The 20,659-nt window shown below is 46.8% G+C and overlaps 2 protein-coding genes across 2 annotated transcripts in view; both read right to left on the bottom strand.

The window, feature by feature from the left end:
- The window catches only part of LOC310662873 (immunoglobulin mu heavy chain-like), a 301,954-nt gene that overhangs the window by 150,187 nt on the left and 131,108 nt on the right, over positions 1-20,659 (bottom strand). The gene's annotated exons all lie outside the window — the stretch shown is intronic.
- LOC310662334 (uncharacterized protein) lies at positions 8,262-18,790 on the bottom strand. Its single transcript, XM_083409133.1, has 3 exons — positions 18,432-18,790; positions 17,456-17,543; positions 8,262-16,511 (listed from the first exon to the last, which is right to left on the bottom strand). The coding sequence occupies exons 1-3, from the start codon at positions 18,684-18,686 to the stop codon at positions 8,935-8,937; spliced, it is 7,920 nt and encodes a 2,639-aa protein (XP_083265259.1). The 5' UTR covers positions 18,687-18,790; the 3' UTR covers positions 8,262-8,934.

Raw genomic sequence — 20,659 nt, 5'->3', positions numbered from 1 at the left:
ATTATCTGCACTATACTTCTTTGGCGATTACTCGTAGCTGAGTAAGATTGCCTTCCATGAACACGATCTTAACAGCGAGTTTGTAAGTAACTGTGGAGGCCAATATTGGATCCACATGTCCTTCCACAGTGGTGTCAAGATGCTGTCAGTGGCTCCTGGCTGGTTGCCCAGGAAAGTATAAAGACAGTCCTTTTTTATTTCAAACCTTACAGAGAGAGGCTATAGAACCCAGCCTCTTGGATAATGAGTGAATCTCCAACCCCAGCCCACCCCGCCCGTCTCTCCCACTTCCTCATTCTTCATCATCATCATCACCTCCTCTATGGGTGCCGCTAAGTGTCCTCTGTGTTCGAGCTCTCATGTACAGGGGTTCATTTTGCTCTCTGCATTTTTCTTGAAGCTATAGAGCAGTGAAAATAATGTCCACTGTACCCCTAGAAGGTACCTAAGGCATTGTCTGCACTGTACATTTAAAGCTGGGTCATGCAATTTTAAACAGTCACAGTTTGCCCCAAAGAATCCTGGGAATTGTAGTTCATTAAAGATGCTGAGAGTAGTCAGGAGATACCTCTTCCCTCACAGAGCTACAATTCCTAGAGTGGTTTGAAATCCATCCCTTTCCTCATGGAATGCTGGCAGTTTTAGTTCTGTGAGGCGAATGGGGATCTCCTAACACTCAGCATAGTAAAAAGCTAAGAATAAATGGGGAACTCAACATTTCAAATTGAGATGTTATGGAATCATTGTACCTGAACCAGGAAGTGTTCTGAAGCTAATGACAGGTGATTTTTTTGAACTAGATATGTCAAATGCATACTACCAGTGTCATCTGTCAGTATTAATTCAGATGTCATCTGAAGGCAGCCCTGTTTAGGGAAGCTTTTAATGTTTGATGTAGTACAGTATTTTAATATTTTTTGGGAAGCCGCCCAGAGTGGCTGGGGAAGCCCAGCCAGATGGGCGGGGTATAAATAAACAACAACAACAACAACTATTATTATTATTATTATTATTATTATTATTATTATTATGTTGGACATCAACTCCTGGTGGCTGAAAAGTACTGCATCTTTTACAATGTACCTTAACAATGTCTAGATGTCTCAAAGAGATGGACAGACAAAACACCAGGAGAATGCAAATGAGTGTGGGCTCTCATATCTAGAGAGGAAAGGGTCTCTGTGTGAGCCAGTGTGGTGTAGTGGTTAAGAGCAGTGGACTCGTAATCTGGTGAACCGGGTTCGATTCCCCGCTCCTCCACATGCAGCTGCTGGGTGACCTTGGGCCAGTCACACTTCTCTGAAGTCTCTCAGCCCCACTCACCTCACAGAGTGTTTGTTGTGGGGGAGGAAGGGAAAGGAGAATGTGAGCCGCTTTGAGACTCCTTAAAGGGAGTGAAAGGCGGGATATCAAATCCAAACTCTTTCTTTCTTTCTTTCTTTCTTTCTTTCTTTCTTTCTTTCTTTCTTTCTTTCTTTCTTTCTGTATCTTTTGCACTGTTCACTCCAACAATCACTTTGTGCATCATTTCATCCAGCTCCTCCTCTCTGACCATACAACCTTGGTGACATTGACCATGTTCCCTGATCGAGTGGGAGGAAACAAAAGCGACACAGACTTGAAGCCAACAGTTAATTTAAGATTTACAGGGAGAAGGAAGGGAAACAGGTGGCTGCACCAAAAAGGGCAACCAGAACCCAACACAAAGACAGATGGAAGTTCATCAACCAATTCACTCAGAGTTGAGACTTCTAAACTTTGGCCCAGCCCACTGTGCAAATCTGCAGATTTACCATCTTGGTTTTCGTATGGGTGCGTAGCACTGTGGCTCCCACCCCATCCACAGTCACTGAAGCCTTGACAAAAACCTACCGGCCAATGAGCTTGTGGGAAATACTAAGTGTAAGCATGGGGTGTGCACTCTGTTCCTGCCTTCCAATTGTCCCCATTTTCTAGGGACAATCCCGTCTGGAATTACGAAAGCCGTCCTGGCTTCTGATTTGACCCCAGGGCAGTGGCGTAGCGTGGGGGGTGCAGGGGGTGCCGGCTGCACCGGGCGCAACATCGGGGGGGGGTGCGCTCGCACTCGCAGCTCTCTGCCCCTACCTGGCTCACTCTCTCTCTCTCACGGCAGTGCTGGCTGTGCGAATCCAATCCAAGCCGCCGGGTCGCCGCCCACTGTGGAGGGGAGGGTGCCAGGCGTGCGGTGCGGAGAGAGAGCGAGGGACTATCTGGGGGAGGGACAGTGCAGCTGGGGGAGGGGGCGCAAATTACTTGCCTTGCCCTGGGTTAGGGGGCGCAAATTACTTGCCTTGCCCCGGGTGCTGACAACCCACGCTACGCCACTGCCCCAGGGTGCTTGTCCCGAGTGGTGATGGCAGCAAAGGATCGTCCTGTTGCCTCTCCGTGGCTGCTGCTTCTGGCCTCCTCCCTTGGGCAGCTTGTAGTGATTTCTGGAGAGCAGGTGAAGGGTATGCTGCCACCGAGGCCCAGCCCCATGAGATGTGCCAGTTCTGAGGGACTGGCAGAGGACAAGGCTGCCCTGGGCAGGAAGAAAGGGGAAGCAGAGAGGAGCACAAGGAGCCTTTAAAAAAATGTGTTGTGCCTACATGCAGGCGCGGAGGAACGGGGGGGGGGGGCAATGGGGGCAGTCCACCCCGGGTGTCACCACTGAGGGGTATGACAAAATGTTGGGCGGCGCTCACCATGGGGCCTGCACTGCGCCCAAGCCACACATCTCTCCTGGGAGTGACACAGTGGCTTGGGCACCCACAGGCTCTGCGCTGCCCCAAACGGTCCACCTGCCCCCTCCCCCTCGGTTGTAGGGCGGCTGAGTGGGAGGAGGCAGGCAGACTCCTCAGAGGCCCTGCTGAGCATCCTGCCCTGGCTGGCCCCGCCCCTGCGGCAGCTGGCCCCGCCCCTAGCCGCAGGGCACGCACGCCGCCCCAACCTCCCAATCAGCTTGCTCTGCCACTGCACGCACGTCTAATCTTGCCCCTTTCTAAAATTCATTGATTGGTGTGTGTTGTTTTCTTTTTGTAAATCTACCAAAGAATAAAATAAAATCAGGATTAAGGGGTTTTCTCAAGATGGTGGGGCGTGTGTGTGCTGGGTCCCACTGAGATAGTGATGGCGGGATTCACCCTCTTCTGTTAGGAAATGCTCTCTGGACCCGACCAGAGAAGAATGGCAGATTAAGTTGATGGCCTATGCCGAAACAACTGGAAGGATCAGAAATCAGGAAGACCAAAATTTTAATGAGGAATGGGGGTAATTTAGAACTTACCTTAAAAACCATTGTAAACAGTTAAAACCGTCAGCAGGATTGGAATAACACTTGTAGTGTAATGGTGAATTTTGGATATAACAGAGATGTAAAAGGTCTGGATTATTATAAAAGATGCAGGAGGAAATGATTAATAATAGGACCCACAAAGGGGAGGAGGGAAGTCCAAGAGATTCTTTGGAATCTTGTTTTTATGTTGTATGTTGGATATGCGATTGTAAAATTCTAATTTGAAAAACCAAATAAATAAAATTATCAAAAGGGGGGGAAGGGGGGGGAAATAAAATTCTCTCTGGGGGCAGGAGTGGAATGTGGGCTTGAGGAGGGTTAGTTGTGGGGGATTGAGAAATGTCCTTATTTTCATCTAAGGAATGTTGGAGGGTGTGACAAGGTTGGCTGCAATCAGGGCTGGTACCAGACTTCAGGAAACTCCTGGTGCTGTCCATCTGATATCTGCCTGTTGTCTCTGAACCTACCCTACCCTTTGCCTTGGCAGAGCCCGCTTACTCCTTTCCCATGATGCCACCCCATACCTCCTCCCCTCGCCCACCCTCTTACTTAAAATATATATTAAAAATGCAACTTTAAAATTTCAATGTTACTGGATAGCTCAGTTGGTTAAAGAGTGGTGCTGATAACGCCAGGTTGCAGGTTTGATCCCCATATGAGGACAGCTGCATATCCCTGCATTGGACGTGGGTGTTGCTGTGGTCTAAACCACTGAGCCTCTTGGGCTTGCTGATCAGAAGGTCAGAAGTTCAAATCCCTGCAGCGGGGTGAGCACCCTTTGCTCTGTCCCTGCTCCTGCCAACCTAGCAGTTCGAAAGCACACCAGTGCAAGTAGATAAATAGGTGCCACTGTGGCGGGAAGGTAAATGGCGTTTCCATGTGCTCTGATTTCCGTCACAGTATCCCATTGCACCAGTTTAGTCCTGCTGACCACATGACTTGGAAAGCTGTCTGTGGACAAACGCCGGCTCCCTTGGCCTGAAAGCGAAATGAGCGCCACAACCCCATAGACGCCTTTGACTGGACTTAACTGTCCAGGGGTCCTTTACCTTTTACCTGTAGGGAGTTGGACAAGATGATCTTCAGGGTCCCTTCCAACTGTGCAATATCACAGAATATGATTCTGTGATATGAATAAAATAAACAAACACATTCCAAGAAAGGAAGGGAAGCCAAGGTTCACTTCTGTGCATATATCTCCATTTACGAGGCATCGCCCAGGTCACCTTAGGCAGGTTTGGGACAGTGATTTACCAGGGAGAAGCATGAGAAAGCAGACCAGTCTCAGGTAAATGGGAAGAGTTGGTGCATGTGTGACAAAAGCTCCATTAGAGCTGACTTCCGTGGTTGGCAGTCATCTGCATGGTGGCCTTGGGACAGGCTGACATGGATGGGAGCTTCTACAAGGACTTTTGCATAGCTTCCAAGCAGCTGTGGGAATAGGGCAAATGGACTCACAATCTACCTGGACCTCTGTGAAATAAACTATCCTTTTGTTATGAAATGCTGCCACCTGCTGGCACATAACAAGAAGGGCAGTTCTGATAGAAATAAAATGCAGTGATTCACTGCACTGGATAATGGGATCAAGCCTCTCAGGGAAATCACAAACTTTTGTCTACAGTGAACTCAAAACCCTTTCAGGTTTTTACTGAATTGTGCAGACTCTCTCTCTCTCTCTCTCTCTCTCTCTCTCTCTCTCTCTCAAATGAATCTAATCTCCAGGTATTGTCAGATATCATATATCCCTGTCACATGTCTTTCCCCAGTTCTCAAGGCTTTGTTTTTTTTTTTTTGTTAATCACATTTCCCTAGTCTGTTCTCATCCATCCAACATTGCATTTCCCTTTTAAAGGTGATATATCTTAGGCCCCATCTGTACTATACAATGGTACCTCGGGTTACATACGCTTCAGGTTACATACGCTTCAGGTCACAGACTCCACTAACTCAGAAATATTACTTCAGGTTAAGAACTTTGCTTCAGGATGAGAACAGAAATCATGCTCTGGCAGCGCGGTGGCAGCAGGAGGCCACATTAGCTAAAGTGGTGCTTCAGGTTAAGAACAGTTTCAGGGAAGGTCTGGGGAAGTCGCAGAACCAGGTTAATGTCAAAAATACAAGGACACAATGATTGATTTTAACCTTTATTTTATTTTTTATATTTTCTTTCTTATATCTGTTGTTGTACTGTTTGTATGTTATTGTATTGCTTTTGTTTTTTCTTTGTATCTGTGTTTGTTAATTGTTTATTAATTGTGAAACTTAATAAAAAATCAATTAAAAAAAAAAAAGAACAGTTTCAGGTTAAGAACGGACCTCCAGAATGAATTAAGTACTTAACCCGAGATACCACTGTATATTTAAAGCTATATCATGCCACTTTAAACATCTGTAGCTTTCCCCAAATAATTCTGGGAAGTTTTCTGTTTTACAGTTTAAAATACTCATTTAAACAGCCTTAAATATCAATGACTTCCCTTCTTCTCTTTCTATAGTTCTATATTTTCTATATTTTACATAAACTAAACCATTCAGTATCCCATTATTACATCCATCAAAACTTATATACACATATTCCATCAGCTTAAGTTGCCATTATTCTTTAGTTGGGACCTTGCCTGTTTTCCATTTTGGGGCTAACGAAACACGGGCCGCAGTGGTAGCATGCATAAATAACCTTTTTTGACACCTGGGAATCTCACTCTGAATTACCCACAACAAAAAGGACTCTGGAAAGGTACTTTTAAATATTCCCCCCCCCAATTCATTATGAATTATTTCCCAAAACTCTTTTACCCTTTTCCAGGTCCACCACATATGAAAGAACATTTCCTCCACCTCTTTGCATCTCCAGCACTTATCTGATTCTGTCTTATACATCTTAGCAAGCCTACTCGGAGTTAAATGCCATCTGCACATCATTTGCAAGTAGTTCTCCTTCAAGGAACAACATGCTGTAAACTTCAAATTGTTTTCCCAAAGTCCCCCCCCCCCCAGAGATTAAAATCTGTATTATGTCCTATATCTATTGCCCAGTGTGTCAAAGAGGCTTTGACAAGCTTGTCTTTTGTTTCCCAGTCTAATAAGAGATTGTACATTTTAAATAAAACGTTTTTTTCTTTGTTTTGCAGAAGCTCTTTTTCAAATTGTGTTCAAAATGTTCTGTCAATGTGAGACACCTCCTTGAGCTCAAAAGCGAAACACAGAGCTTTCCGTGGCTGACGGTGGTATTGGTATGGAGGAAAATCACTGTGCGTAGTTCCCACAATGATACAGACCCTTACAAAAACCTCCCTGCTCTAGATCTTTGCCAGTGATATCTACTGAGCGACTGAGAGCAAGAGGAAGGGATGGGTCAAGGCAGAGATGTCTTTATTCAGCTTAAGTCCAAGGCACAAATGCAGGTACTTAGGAAGCTGATTCGGTCCATTGGTGCAGCTAGCTTAGTATTGTCTACCCTAAACACCAGCAGCTGGCTCTCCAGAATTTCAGATAGGAGCCCTTTCCGAGTTCTACCTAGAGATGCTGGGACTTGAACCCGGGATCTTCCTCATGCAGAACACAACTTTTTTGAGGATTGGGGTGTCAGTACATTTCATTCCCATTTGTTGTTTGGAGTCAATAAAGAAAACAAAATGCTGAAAATATGTTTCTTTCTGTATCTATGTGCATCTACCATTGGGGATATTTATAGTTACAGTCATACCTCGGGTTACAGATGCTTCAGGTTGTGTTTTTTCAGGTTATTGACTGCCGAAACCCGAAAGTACCAGAATGGGTTACTTCTGGGTTTCGGCGGTCTCGCATGCATAGAAGTGCTTAATCACACTTTGCGCATGTGCAAAGTGCTGAATCGCAACCCACATGTATAGGAGTATAGCAATAGGAGTATAGCATCTAGATCAAGGGAAGTAATAGTGCCACTGTATTCTGCTCTGGTCAGACCTCACCTGGAGTACTGTGTCCAATTCTGAGCACCACAGTTCAAGAAGGACACTGACAAACTGGAACGTGTCCAGAGGAGGGAAACCAAAATGGTCAAAGGCCTGGAAACGATGCCTTATGAGGAACGGCTAAGGGAGCTGGGCATGTTTAGCCTGGAGAAGAGGAGGTTAAGGGGTGATATGATAGCCACGTTCAAATATATAAAAGGATGTCACATAGAGGAGGGAGAAAGGTTGTTTTCTGCTGCTCCAGAGAAGCGGACACGGAGCAATGGATCCAAACTACAAGAAAGAAGATTCCACCTAAACATTAGGAAGAACTTCCTGACAGTAAGAGCTGTTCGACAGTGGAATTTGCTGCCAAGGAGTGTGGTGGAGTCTCCTTCTTTGGAGGTCTTTAAGCAGAGGCTGGACAACCATATGTCAGGAGTGCTCTGATGGTGTTTCCTGCTTGGCAGGGGGTTGGACTCGATGGCCCTTGTGGTCTATTCCAACTCTATGATTCTATGATTCTATGATTGTATGTGCGTAGATGCGGGTTGCGAATGCTACAGGTTGCGAATGCTACAGGTTGCAAACGTGCATCCCACATGGTTCACGTTTGCAAGCCGAGCGTCCACTGTATATCTGTATCTCTGCGCACAGATCAGGGTTTCCCAAACTTGGGTCTCCAGCTGTTTTTTCCGACTACGACTCCCACCATCCCTAGCTAGCAGGAGAAATGGTCAGGGATGGTAGGAACTGTGGTCCAAAACCAGCTGGAGAACCAAGCTTGGGAAACATTGGCAGAGATAAAAAGTACGCCTGAATTTAGGAGAATGGATAGGTATGATGAAAGTCAGTTGGGAAAATGGCTACCTTGGAGAACAGACTCATGTCTGCTATATGGCTTGGACTATATTTCTCATCATCTTCAAGCAGCACAAACATGTAGTCCAAATAACTGAAGGTCATCTGGTTGGAGAAGGTTGAGCTACCACTACAGGACCATTCCCAAGAATACTAGCCAAGGCATCCCATGTTAACAAAATGGAGGTTTATTAAAGCAACAATAGCAACCAACATTATTCCTTACAGAAGAAACTCCCCTACAGCTCGTTAAAAACAAAACAAATCAAGAATGCTATGCAGCAGAATAATAAACTGGGAAACCTTGGAGGGGTGCAGCTGCTGGTAATCAAAACTTATATGTTTTAAACCTTGGGAAACCACTTAAGTAAAAAACGAAACAAAACCCAAACTATTCACCAGGGTTTGGCAAGCCCTGAAATTCCCCGGACCTTCAAAAGGACCTTCTTGTAGGTTGTGGGTTCGGAGGGAATCCACAGAATGTCACAGTCCCACTGCAAATTAGGGTTGTGGAAGCAGATGTGGGGACATGTCAGTACCTGCCCCACACCTGATATGTGGATTGGGGGAAATGGCATGTACACATGCTTGGCCTAATTAGGCCCATGGGCTGGAGTTTCCACATACCTGTTCCAAGCCCGTCAACTTCTCTTCTGACCTCATACTCTTCTTTCCATTATGGTGTGCTCTGGAGGGCTTCTGGAAGATGCTTCTTGAAATACCAGGGCTGTAATGGGATCCTCTGTCTTTCTGCCAAAAATGAACCATGTTTCTGGAAGATGGGTTCTGGTCTGTGGGCCTCTTCATCAGTTTGAGCTACAGAATATGTGTACACCCACCTGTCTAGCGCACAGCACCTCCTTCCATAGCAGGTTCAGCATCTCTGAACTCTTCGGCCCCTTTTAACATGTCCTCTTTCTCAGGGCAATTGGCAGTGGTGAATGTTTGCCTCTTCTTTTCTCTCCAGGCAGCTTTCTTTATGCCATGGCTTTGCAACCAAATGTGCATCCCATACTTTAGGTGCAATATCCTCTCCAGGACTGAGCCAATAATAGACATCCTCTTGTCAGAATCCTTGTGGGAACTGAAAGAGGCACGCCTTCCCTGGGGTCTCAAGATGGCTCCAGACTTCAGGCAAGATCTATCTTTAGGCCTCTGTCCCACCTTCTGATCTCTATTGTCTTCTTCAACTTGGACATTGTCGCTGTCCCAGTCTCCTGCTTTCTGCCACTCACATACGTTCCTGGACTGGGACTGGCCTTCTATTTGCGGGTAGCATTGCTTGCAGGGGGTCTCTGGCCTCACCTGAGAAGCATCCTTAGGGACCAAGATGGAGATGCTCCCAGACTCTCTTTCTACACCCTCACCTTTGGTTTCCAAGTGAATCCAATCCGAAGGAGGGTCTGGCAATTCACTGTCTGGATCCAAAGAAGATGCACATGAGTCTCCAGAGGAGGCCTCAGATTCTCCTGAAACTTCAGAGCTCTCACTTGAAGCACTTCTACTTTCTTCAGCAGACTGGATGTCTTCCTGGTCCTGCAGAACCCGAGAGCTATTATTGGTGTTGAGAGATGGGGCAGGTGCCATGCCTGAACATATATCATGAGAGTATTTGCTGGCCCGCCTGCTCCTTGGCTCTTGAGTATATGCCACTGCAGATGGCTTTTGCTGTCCCCTTGCACTAGCTCTATGTCCCTGGGTCTGTAAGGGCAGCCCTTGGCTTTCCTCTTTGGGCATCCCCAAACTGACCCTCCTCCTGTGTAACTGGCTGCTGAGTCTCTCCTGACGTTCTTTGGATGCCTTCTTGACCAGTTCAGCCACCATATCTTCATAGGCAGTGTGTGAGGAGATGACAAGGCAAGGAAGTATGAAGGACCCCAAGGCTCTCTGGGCAATGTGGGTCTTGAGCAAGTGATCTCTTGCTACTTCAGAAGGCTTAAGGAGATTGTCCCCTGAGACTTCCTGCTTGGGGCAATCAATACCCATTTTGCCTTCCACAGAAGGCAAATCCAAATACCCCTGAGTTCCATAATTTATTGCAGTCCCACACTGGAAGGTCGTTGCACCCCTTGGGACCCCCTGTTGCTGCTGACACTTTTGATCTGCACCCATTACACATGGAAATTTTCCGTCTATTTGAAGAACTGCAGTATGGCACACACAGGGTGAAGCAGTAGCATGTGAGATATCTAGAGGCTGAGGTTTCCTTGGTCCTACTGGATGTTGGTTGTTCTGTACCATCCCCTGGAGGCTGGATTCGAGCTGCCATGAAATACTGCATTTATCCCCAATAAATCTTTCAATGCAAGTACATGGAATTGGCTCTTTGCTTTTGTCTAGAGACCTGAGCCCCCGGGATTCAGGAACTTGGCTGGATCTAGGGCTTGCATTGCAATTGCTGAGCAGTGTGGCACCAGGGAACAGAACTTTCTGTTCATGCTTCTCTGGCTCAAGAGGAATCTCCGAGTCCTGTTCTGGTGCCATCTTCTGCATATGTACATGCAGAGTGGATTTCAGTACCGCCTTGTGCCTCAATGCCCTTCCTTTAAGATAGGAAGGTCTGCCCAGGCACTTCCCAGGTTTCATCTCCTGGCTGCCTCCTTTGCCTCCCCCCTCTGGGATCACCATAGAGGGATGGGCTTTTGGAGAAAATAAAGGAAGGGGCTTCTTCGTAGCCCCACAAATACTGATTGTTCCACCACGCTCTACCTGGAGCCGCAGTTCAGTCCGGAAGACTGGTGGCTTCTTCCGCAGGCCTGATTTCGTTTTGGCTAGGGATTGGTCTCCAAGTCCTCCTGTCAGTTTATAGCCCCTGTGGTATCTGGGCTGCAGATGAAGCAAGAATGCCTGTGGGAATTCTTGGATTCGTTTCAGAAAGCCCCACCTGAAGGTCACAGCCTGCCTTCTGGAGTGGGCTTCCCCATGTTGCTTAGTGTCTTGAAATGGCTTCCTACCACACCCAGCCTCTTCAGCCTCAGGAACTATCACCTGAGACCTCTCATTGGCAACTCTAACACCTTCTTCTCCCTGTGGACTCTCTGTAGCTGTGACTGGCGGGTGCTCACCAGGCACACCCTCTTCTGCTTGGGGACTTTCCCTTTCTGCAGTTACTTCCTCTTTGGATGATGGGCACGCTGTCTGAGTGCTCTGCTTTTCTGCAATCTCTGAGCTCTTGTCCCTTTCATCTGTGGCCTCTCGGCTTTCACCAGCAACTGCTTTCTCCTCTGGTGTTGGTGGGCTCCCAGGAACTATGCCTGCTTTCTCTCTATTCTGTGAATTTTCACCCATAAGGCCAATTTCATCATCTTCTTGGGAGCTTCCTGTAGTTGTGACCCAGGGAATCTCATAAATAATTTCCTCTTCTGCTTGTGGGGCCTCTCCATCCTCTGCAACATCAGTTCGGATCTCAGGAGCAACATCCATTTCCTCTGATGCTTGTGAGCTCCTGGAAGTCACACTCTCACTCTCCAGATCCTGTGGGCTTTCACCAGCAATGGTCACCTCCTCCCCTGTGACCTGTGAAACCTGACTAGCCTGCTGTTCAGCAGCTCTTGCATCTTCAGTGGCTTCTAGACTCCCAATAGCAATGGCCACTTCTTCATCCTCTTTTGAGCTCTCTGGGCTAGTGGCTACTTGTGTGTTCTCATAAGTGAGGTTCTCTTCCTCTGTGTTATACAGACTTCTCTCACCAGATACAGTGTCTGCAGCTTGTGGTATCTCACTAGCAGCATCTTCTGTGGCTTCCAGTCCGATGAACCTTGCTTCTTCTGTGGCTTGTGAGCTTTCACTGGTAGATAGTTCTTCTTTAACTACGTGTGGGCTCTTTGTATTAAATACCAGTTCCTCAACTCTTTGTGGGGTCTCCCCCGTATAATTTGCTTCCTCTGTGCCCTGCAGAATCTCCAAATAAGTATTATCTGCAGCCTCAGGTCCCAAAATGTTCAGGGCATCTGTGGCCTGTGGGCTGTTATTAACTTCCTTCATGACTTCTAGCGGCTCATTTATCACAGAATCTTCTGCTGACATTTGTGGTCTCTCACCAGTGGTGTCCTTTGAGGAGTATAGGCTTATCTCAGTAGGAACTCCATTCTCAGTTTCCTGTGGGATTCCATCAATGGTGCTCATTTTCTTGTCTCTCTGTGTTTTCTTGGTACTAACGTCAACTTGCTCCATGGCCTGTTGCTCTTCCACAAAGAGACTATCAGCCGTGGCACTGCCTTCTTTTTCAGTGTCTGGATCCATGCTAATGTTTTCCTTGGTGACCTGTGGACAAATAGGAGGAAGGGACTTAGGAGGAGGTGGGCAAAATGCTTTCATGGATTTCTGCGCAACTTGTGATAAGCCCCAATGGTGAAAGATTTTCTTATGTTTGGTGTAGGATTCTAGTTGCTTCTGAGCCTCATCTTGAGAGGCTGCAAGGTCAATCATTTTGTCATCCACTGATGCCATTGCCACCGAATGCTCCTTGTAGACGTTAATTTCTGGTTTCTCTTTAGCCTCACTTCCATCCAGGGAAACATTCATTGAGTCTATTCCTGTGAAACATTCATCCATGTGTGGCCAGGCTGCAGAGTCTGCATATATCGTATTCAAGATTTCACTTTGTTGACTAGGTAAATGCTCTGGATATTCGTACCTGATGTTCAGCTCCCCCTTATCCACTGCTTCACCCTCCACCAAGGGCAGAAATGTGCTTCTGGACTTCACTTGGCTGTAAAGAGGAGCAAACTTCTGGAAAGGGTCATCAGGTGTGACCTTGAAGCTTCCCATGGGCTGGAGACCAATTTCTGTGGACTTTCTCCTGAGGCTATGGTGATCTGTAGAGGCAGCTGATGATTCAGAAAAAGCTCCCTCAGGGACTTCTCCTGCCTCCGTATCCTGGTGTGGGCTGACCATTTGCTGTGCCCTGTAAGCCTTGGGTCCATGTGTGAAGATGTTCTCACCCACAAACGTCGCCTGCCTTGCCTCTTCCCAAGAGGACAGCTCTTCTCTGGCTACTGGGATGGCAGGGTATAATCTGCCCGGAGAGTCACAGCTTTTATTTTGGTACTCTGTATTTTGTAGTTCCAAGGGACCTGTCCCAAATGCAGGGTTGAAAATCTTGATAGATTCCAGAATCCTCTTAGGCAGCTTCCATTGTCGCTGTAGCATCATCCTTTGAATGTGGAATTCCAGCTGACTGTAGGTGCTTTGGGGAAGGAACGATGGTTTCTGTAGTAGAATGTAGACATGAGCTTCAGCCCTTTGGAGACTAGGCAGTGGGGGAGCCTGCGACTTGAAGCCATGCAAGGATTTCTGAATAAGACTAGGCAAGCCCCATTCATGCTGTAGCTTCTTTTTTCTAATGTGGAGTTCTAAGGCTTGCCTTTCTTGCTCCAAGAGGAATGGTGTCTTTGCTTCTGAAAACATGAAGGTGGTTGCTGTTCTGGGAATGGAAGGCTGCAGTGGTGACATGTGCCTTGTTCCACCCACACCCTTCATGCCCCCCAGAGACAGCAAATGGTCATGTTGCATGGCCGACTCAACCTGGTCCATGCTTTCTGTCCAATCAGATGGCTGGATGTCGTTGTGTGGCTCCAGAAGCCCATGACTATGGAGGGTCTTGGGGAGAAACTGACTCAGTGAAATTGACATGCATTGCCAAGTATGTCTGGCCAAGGTTGGGGAAATGTCTGGACCTTTTTCATCCAAGGGGAGTATCTTATGCTCTATAGATTCAGACTGAAGTGTGGGGTACACCAAAGGCTGACTTGTCATTGTCCTCCTCCCTATCCTAGTTCCATCCTGTTTCCCTGCAACAGCCACAATCTCTGGGGAAAGCAGCCTGAGGGACTCAAGGACCCTTTGGGGTAAGCGCCATCGGTGAAGTGTAATTCTTTTCAGCAGATTCTGCTCTAGTTCTTGGATGATGGCATCACTGAAGAAGGAAAGCTCATCCAGAAGAACATTCACCTCCACGTGCTGCAATGTCCGGTGCTGCTGTGATTGGGGGACAACTGGGAAAACAGAATGGAGAGATCTCTGGACAAGGCTTGGCAACCCCCAAGCATGCTGCAACCTCTTTTTTCTCACGTGCCATTCCAGATCCTCCCGAGTCTCCTGCTGAATGAATGGGATCTCTGCTGAGGTGAAGTCAAATATGGTATCCTTTCTGGGCAAGGTGGAAAAGGGCACCTGAAGGGTGTCCTCCTTGTACAAATAGGATAAAGGTTTTCTGTAGAGTGTGGACAATCCTTGCCTGTGAGCCAAACCTTTGCTTTCAATGTTGAGTTTGATATGAACGGTGATGTCTTTCTCTGCGAATGGAACCTCATGGGGTTGAGGCTGCTGGGCTTTCAAACCAAGTGGGGCAACTTTAGGAAGGTCATGTTCCTTGACTTGGTGGCCAGCTGACTGAGGCAAATGAAACATTGGGTCAACAAGCTCCAGTGAGATTTCAAGAGTCTCTTGGTCCATGGGTCTTTTCAGCACTTGATGCTGGTTGCCCTGTGGCTTTGGCATCCCAGAGAAATTTGGTGCTTCCCCCAATGGAAGGCTTCCCAGAATCCTCTTCCCCTTGTGGGATGCAGACATCTCCTGACTGCCTTTGGGCTCCTTTGTTAGTGGAGTAGAGTGGTGGAGGGACTCCATGACTCGCTTGGGGATGCCCCACCCCTGCTCTATGACCTTACCCTTGATGTGGCCCTCCAGGTGCTTCTTGGTCTCCAAGGTGGCAAAAGGCAAGGAGCTCCTAGGGGATACCCTCACTTCCCCTCCTGAGTACAATTTGGAGGAAGCATGGGGTGCTGTAGGCAGGTGGAACTTTTGCAAAGACTCTTGTGTCAGTTTGGGCTGGCCCCACGGGTGTTGAGCCCTCTTTCTGATGGCATGGGATTCCAAACACTGCTCCTCATTGGCAGAAAGAAAAGGTGTCCTTGCATGGACAAACTCAGTGGCGTCATGCGACCAAGATGGGGGAGCTAGCAACTCAGGAGCACTGGGCATTATATTGCTCAGGGGTTGAATGTACAGTGTAGGGGGGGCCCATAGGAATTGAATGCCTTTATACTTAACATTCATATCCACACAATCTGCCTTCCCCCGGAGACTTGGCCTTGGCCTGCTGAGTCGCTGAGTGTAACTGCTGTGCGGTAGGGTCAGCTTGGGCAAGGGGGCTTTCTTCTCCTCTGGGACCATTATTCTCTGAGAATTCTCTATTAGCTTGTGTCTGGCCTTAAATGACTTCTTACCAGTTGTAGTCTGGGGGTTTGCTTTGGAAGGAGGGGGAGATTTGAGGGCTGTTTCCCTGGTTGTGGATTCCCAGTGTAGAACGTGCCAGTGAACCTTCCCTTCTCTCTCACCCTTGACGATGCCTCGGCCTTTTTTCCTGTGTGCAGACGATGCTATTTTTGTGGTGAGGTGAGAGGCCAGCTTCATGTGCTTGAGGGCCTCTTGGACTTGCCTTGGCAGCCCACAACGCCGCATGCAAATCATCTTTTTCATGTGTTGCTCCAGTGTCCTGCTCTTTGCCACACTCATGGAAGGAAGAAGCCAAGGCCTCATCAACACAGTAGCCTCCTTCTTTGTGGGGCGCAGGAAAGTGGAATCCCTACCAAGAGGCAAAAAAGCCTTGAATGACCTGAGGACGACTGATGGAAGACCCAGTTTGTGTTGAACTCTTTTCATGACCAAATGCTGCTCCAAGGTCCTTGGAGCCTTAGCCATAAAGGGAGTGTCTGCAGTAGTAAATTCAACCCTAGGCGACTTTGTATTTGCTTGTGAGACCACAGGTAAGAAAGTGGGGAAATGTCTTGCTGCTTTAGGGTGGAATCTCATGCCCTGGTAGTTCTCCTTTTCACACGAAGAGGATGCTTCATTTTTCCTATGCCTTAAAGGAATGTGGTTCTTCTTGCTGAAATAGGATGACTCCGGCAGTTCAGTAGAGGGGCTGTGATCTGCCCAGCTATTGAAAGACAGCACAGAAGATGTGCTAGAAGAGGAGTAGAAGTGGTCCCTCATTTCCCAACTTCTGTCATCAGAGCTGTCATAACGTTCATTCATAGTGAACATGGAATGGTTGTTGAGATGGCTGGGACTCATGCCATACTCCCTGAAAATGGAAACAGCTTGCTGAGTAGAATGGAGTGGCTTTTCCTTCTTCCCCTTGCATTTGGGAAGAACTTGCTCCTTCCTGGATGAAGGAGTTGTTTCTGGGCCCAATTCTGGATGGTGACAGTTTGGGGCAGGTTCACTGTTGCTCCATGGGGAAATGATGTCATCTCTTTGAAACCCAGGGTTTAATCCATGGACACACATCACTTCCTCAGCCTCCATGGCTGCCCTGTCACATAAGGCACAGGCTGTGTTGTCACATAGCAATCTGCGGATGGAGGCACAGCGACTGCCTATATTTTGTGGTTCTCTCTCCTGGTGGTTGGTACCTGTAAACCAAATGAAGGCATTGGTGAGCTTTTCTCCACCTCCAGGTTGGTATGGAGCCCACTGACTCTCATATTTTGTCAGGAACTGGCCAGATGAGGAGCCCGCCAGGGAAGACAAAGACTTAGAGCCCGGGTCCTGGTGGTGGGACAGTGGGGAAGGGTTGAGTTGGGTGGTGCTGGAAGTCCTGCCTGTTGCCAAGCAATGAGTCATACAGAACCAGAAGAGTAGGACCTAACTCCCACATTGGAGTCACCGTCTGTTAGGGAGGGCTCCAGAGTGAGAGTGTAGAGGGGAAAGGTGGGGCCGGAGCTAAGTTTCCTGCAACTTCTCAAGCTGAAGGAGTCGAGCCAGGGAAATTTTGCTGGGTTACTTTCTGTGAATAAAAAGCCAGTTGCATTCCAAGCATCCAGCCTCTTCTCGACCTGTGGGGGCCTGACACTTCCCTGTCAGACCTCATGACATATTTATATATTTATTAGATGTGTTAGAATACTTATATACCAATTTGTGGGCCTAAGAGGCACTGACTTTATTTCAGAACAGCAGTGAATCTGTGGCCTTCCAAATGTAGTTGGACTGCAGTGCCCATCAGCCCTAGCAAGCATGTCCAATGGCCAGGGATTATATGGGCATTGTAAGCCAACTTCCAGATTGCATTGCATTGACTAACTCAACTCAACTCTAAGTATTTTTGTTAGATGATTCTCGGCTAGTTTTCCTGTGTGTATTCTGTCTCCTCCTATAATTTTAAGTTTTGAATACATTTTCTTTTGTTTTTTAAAAGATTTTGGATCTGGGTTTTATTATCTTGAACTTATCTTATTGAATGAACCCAACCAACAAACAAATGTGTGTATGTACACTTTCATGGATGCCATGAAAGACCATGTGAGTGATCAAATGTCAACATTGAGCTTGGCTCTTAAAAATAATAATAAATCACCGGGATGAGCTGGTTCCCGTCTCGATGGCTTGCCTTCCTCTTTGCCAACAGCTGCTTGGAGATGGCTTCTGTGTTCCACATGTTCCTTCTAGGAAGAGAGGAGGCAGCAAAGTTATTCAAAGGGAAGAACAACCAATTGGAAATACCACCTTACTAAACAGGGTACTATGCCATCAGGCAGAATGAGGCATGTTCCAAGTTCCATCCCTGGTATCTCTAAATAGGACTGGGGAAAATCCCTAGAGAGCTGCCACTGGTCTGCTTTGACAGTACTAAACTGGATGGACCAACAGTCTGGATCTGTATAAGGCTACTTCCTGCATTCCTGTCTCCTGGTGGCCAAATCATGCAATACTGTCAGGTCATTTTTGACTCTTCCCATCTCACTTAGAAGTTCATTCAATGTCGAAGTTTGTGGCAATGCAAGACTCAAATGGCCTGTTAAAATGCCATTTTCATTATGACCATGGCATCACATTGCTGCTTTCTGCCTACTGAAGGCCCCTAAAACATGGAACCCCATCCCCATGAATGCTCATTAAGTAGTTTCTATCATTCTCTCAGCCTTGCCTTTTGCCAGTTAACATGTGTGCGAATTCTGTATTGTCATATAATTGTTTTATTTTGGATTTTGATATTATTTGATTATACGGCTGTGACCTGCTCTGGGAACCTTTGTGCTGAAGGAAAAGTAGGAAATCTCTTAAATAAATTTGTAAGTACATATTGCTGTTGTAAGCTGAGAAAACCAAATGTGGTGGGGATGAGTCAGCTTGTCTGTATTCTCACATAGTTGTTTTATTTTGGGTTTTGATGCTGTATGGCTGTGATCTGCCTTGGGAAGGTTTCTGCTGAAGGATGGGTAGGAGATCTCTTAAATAAATGAGGAAGTAAATATTGCTGTTGGGAACTGAAACACCCCCCCCCCCAATGTGAGTCAACTTCAGACATGAACAAAGGTGTCACTGAAACTCACCATCGGTGTGCCGGTCTCAGAGGGGAACCAGCTGCCCAGCTGTTGCTCCAAAAAGTGGGGATTCTCGGTGATTTCAGGTTCCACTGAAAAGGACAAGATGCTTCTCCATGCTTGGCCAACTCTCTTGCACCACACAAAGGAGCCACATAGGATCATTTGGAAGAGGCTGATGAACAGAGCCAGGACTAGAGTAGTGTACAAGTTGAAGTAGCAGTCCAAAGGGAAAAAGCAATTGATAAGGGAAATCAGTCCCATCTTTGTGAATGCAGTCTTTGCACCCAAGAGATGGTATGTATCCCCCAGGCAGTGGCAGTTAGCAGTGTTTTAAAGCAACGTTCCAACGTTCCAAAGAACAACACAAAGAACCAACAAAAGAACCTTGGGAACACCCTGGGTTCTCTCCAGTCATGGATGCCGCTGCCGCCTGCTTGGACTTAATTGCATTCCATCAGAGCAGTGGGCAAACAGGTTCCAGCAGTCTTATGATCAGCGCAAATTTGGCAGTCAAAATGCACAGGTGATGATGTTGCCGCCCCCGCTTTTGCTATGAACCTGAAATTAGCAATGAACCAGATCAAGCCAATACATTCAATTCTCGATGGAGCAGTCAAACTGAACACTGCGGCTTGGTGCTTGTGAGTTCAAATGGAATCCAGCCCACCACAGAGTCCTCTGCATGCATCCTACATCCACATTCCCATTGGATGGAATCTGATAGTCTGGCACAGAATTTACTACCCTCAGCTTTCATTTTCAAAGTTGTAGCTTTTCTGGATAGCAATAGAAGCTTTAAAATAATGGATGGGTGGTGGTAACCCACTGATAGCCCAAACCTAGTCTCTCCTTCCATGCCGTCTCCTCAGTGTGGTGTAGTGGTTAGAGTGTCAGACCAGGATTGAAATTCCAACTCACCTATGAAGCTCACCTTGGGTTAATACTTGCCTCTCAGCCTAATCTGCCTCATATGGTTGCTGTGGGGATTAAATGAGGAGGGAGAAAACCATTTATGCCACTTTGATGCCCATGGGGAAGAAGGTGGGATGAAAATGCCATAAATAAAATAATTAATTGATTAAATAAATAATAAATAAATAAAACCATTAGCCTCCAATAAACCTTGCATCAAAATGTTCATCAGAAGCCTTCCAAAGGGAAGCAGGAGTATGAAGAGGGTTTATTAGGGATTCAGGAACCTGTGGTCCTCCAGATATTGTTGGACAACAGCTCCCATCCCATGGCCATTGGCCATTGAATATGGTGGCTACTGGGGCTGCTAGGAATTTGTAATTACAGTGGTACCTTGGGTTACAAACACCTCAGGTTACAAACACTTTGGGTTACAGACTCCGCTAACCCGGAAGTAGTACCTCGGGTTAAGAACTTTACCTCAGGATGAGAACAGAAATTGCACACCAGTGGCATGGCACCAGCAGGAGGTTCCATTAGCTAAAGTGGTACCTCAGGTTACAAATGGTTTCAGGTTAAGAACGGACCTTCGGAACGAATTAAGTTTGTAACCAGGGGTACCACTGTACAACAGTTATTACCTGCACTTGAAGCTCTCAGGTTAGTTTACAGAAACCAGTCAGCTTTGAATGTCCTGTATAGCTCTAGAGGTATACCTAATTTACACATATTTGTAGCCCTGTATTTGGTGCTGAACAGTTGGGCTGTTTGCCTAACTTGTACTTCCTCAACCAATAAGTGAGCTGAAACACAGATGTCCTTTGAAATCCACCCTTTTCTGATCCTTGTGATGATTTTCTTCAAACCCAAATGTTTATACTCAAAGTTGGGGAAATGGCATACTGAGAAAACCCAAAATTTACAGTTTCAGCTCTCCCTACTGCAGATCTGTTCTTATTACATGACAAGATTCTAGAGCCCAGCAATGTCAGATTCCAGGCCCACCTTCAGCCTGAGTCAGCTGTGTATAGACTTCCATGGGATTGGGATCTCTAAGAATCTATACTGGGACTGCTGCTTTTTCACTTATTCATAAATGTCCTGGAGTTAGCAGTGAACAGTGAGGTGGCCAGTTTTGTGGATCGTGACAAATTATTCAGGGTTATAAACAAATCAAAAGGATCTCTCCCAACTGCATGATGGTAACAGGCACTAGAAGAGGCTAGTGTCTTTAAGAAATATGGTTTCTGTTACACATATTCCATGGAGGGGGTGCAGAACATTATGCTTCAAAAGTGTCTCTCATTGCTCCTTTCAAGGTT

The sequence above is a fragment of the Podarcis tiliguerta genome, assembly GCF_965153285.1.
Source record: "Podarcis tiliguerta genome assembly, chromosome: 13".
NCBI classification, from domain to species: domain Eukaryota; kingdom Metazoa; phylum Chordata; class Lepidosauria; order Squamata; family Lacertidae; genus Podarcis; species Podarcis tiliguerta.
The sequence above is the reverse complement of the archived record's forward strand: the minus strand, read 5'-3'. Positions and strand labels throughout refer to the sequence as shown.

Coding starts and splice junctions, on each gene's coding strand:
- LOC310662334 (XM_083409133.1), bottom strand. CDS start 18,686: ATGGGACTGATTTCCCTTATCAATTGCTTTTTCCCTTTGGACTGCTAC. Junction 17,544..18,431: donor CTGAGACCGGCACACCGATG/GTGAGTTTCAGT, acceptor CTCTCTTCCTAG/AAGGAACATGTGGAACACAG. Junction 16,512..17,455: donor ACGGGAACCAGCTCATCCCG/GTGATTTATTAT, acceptor TTTGGTTTACAG/GTACCAACCACCAGGAGAGA.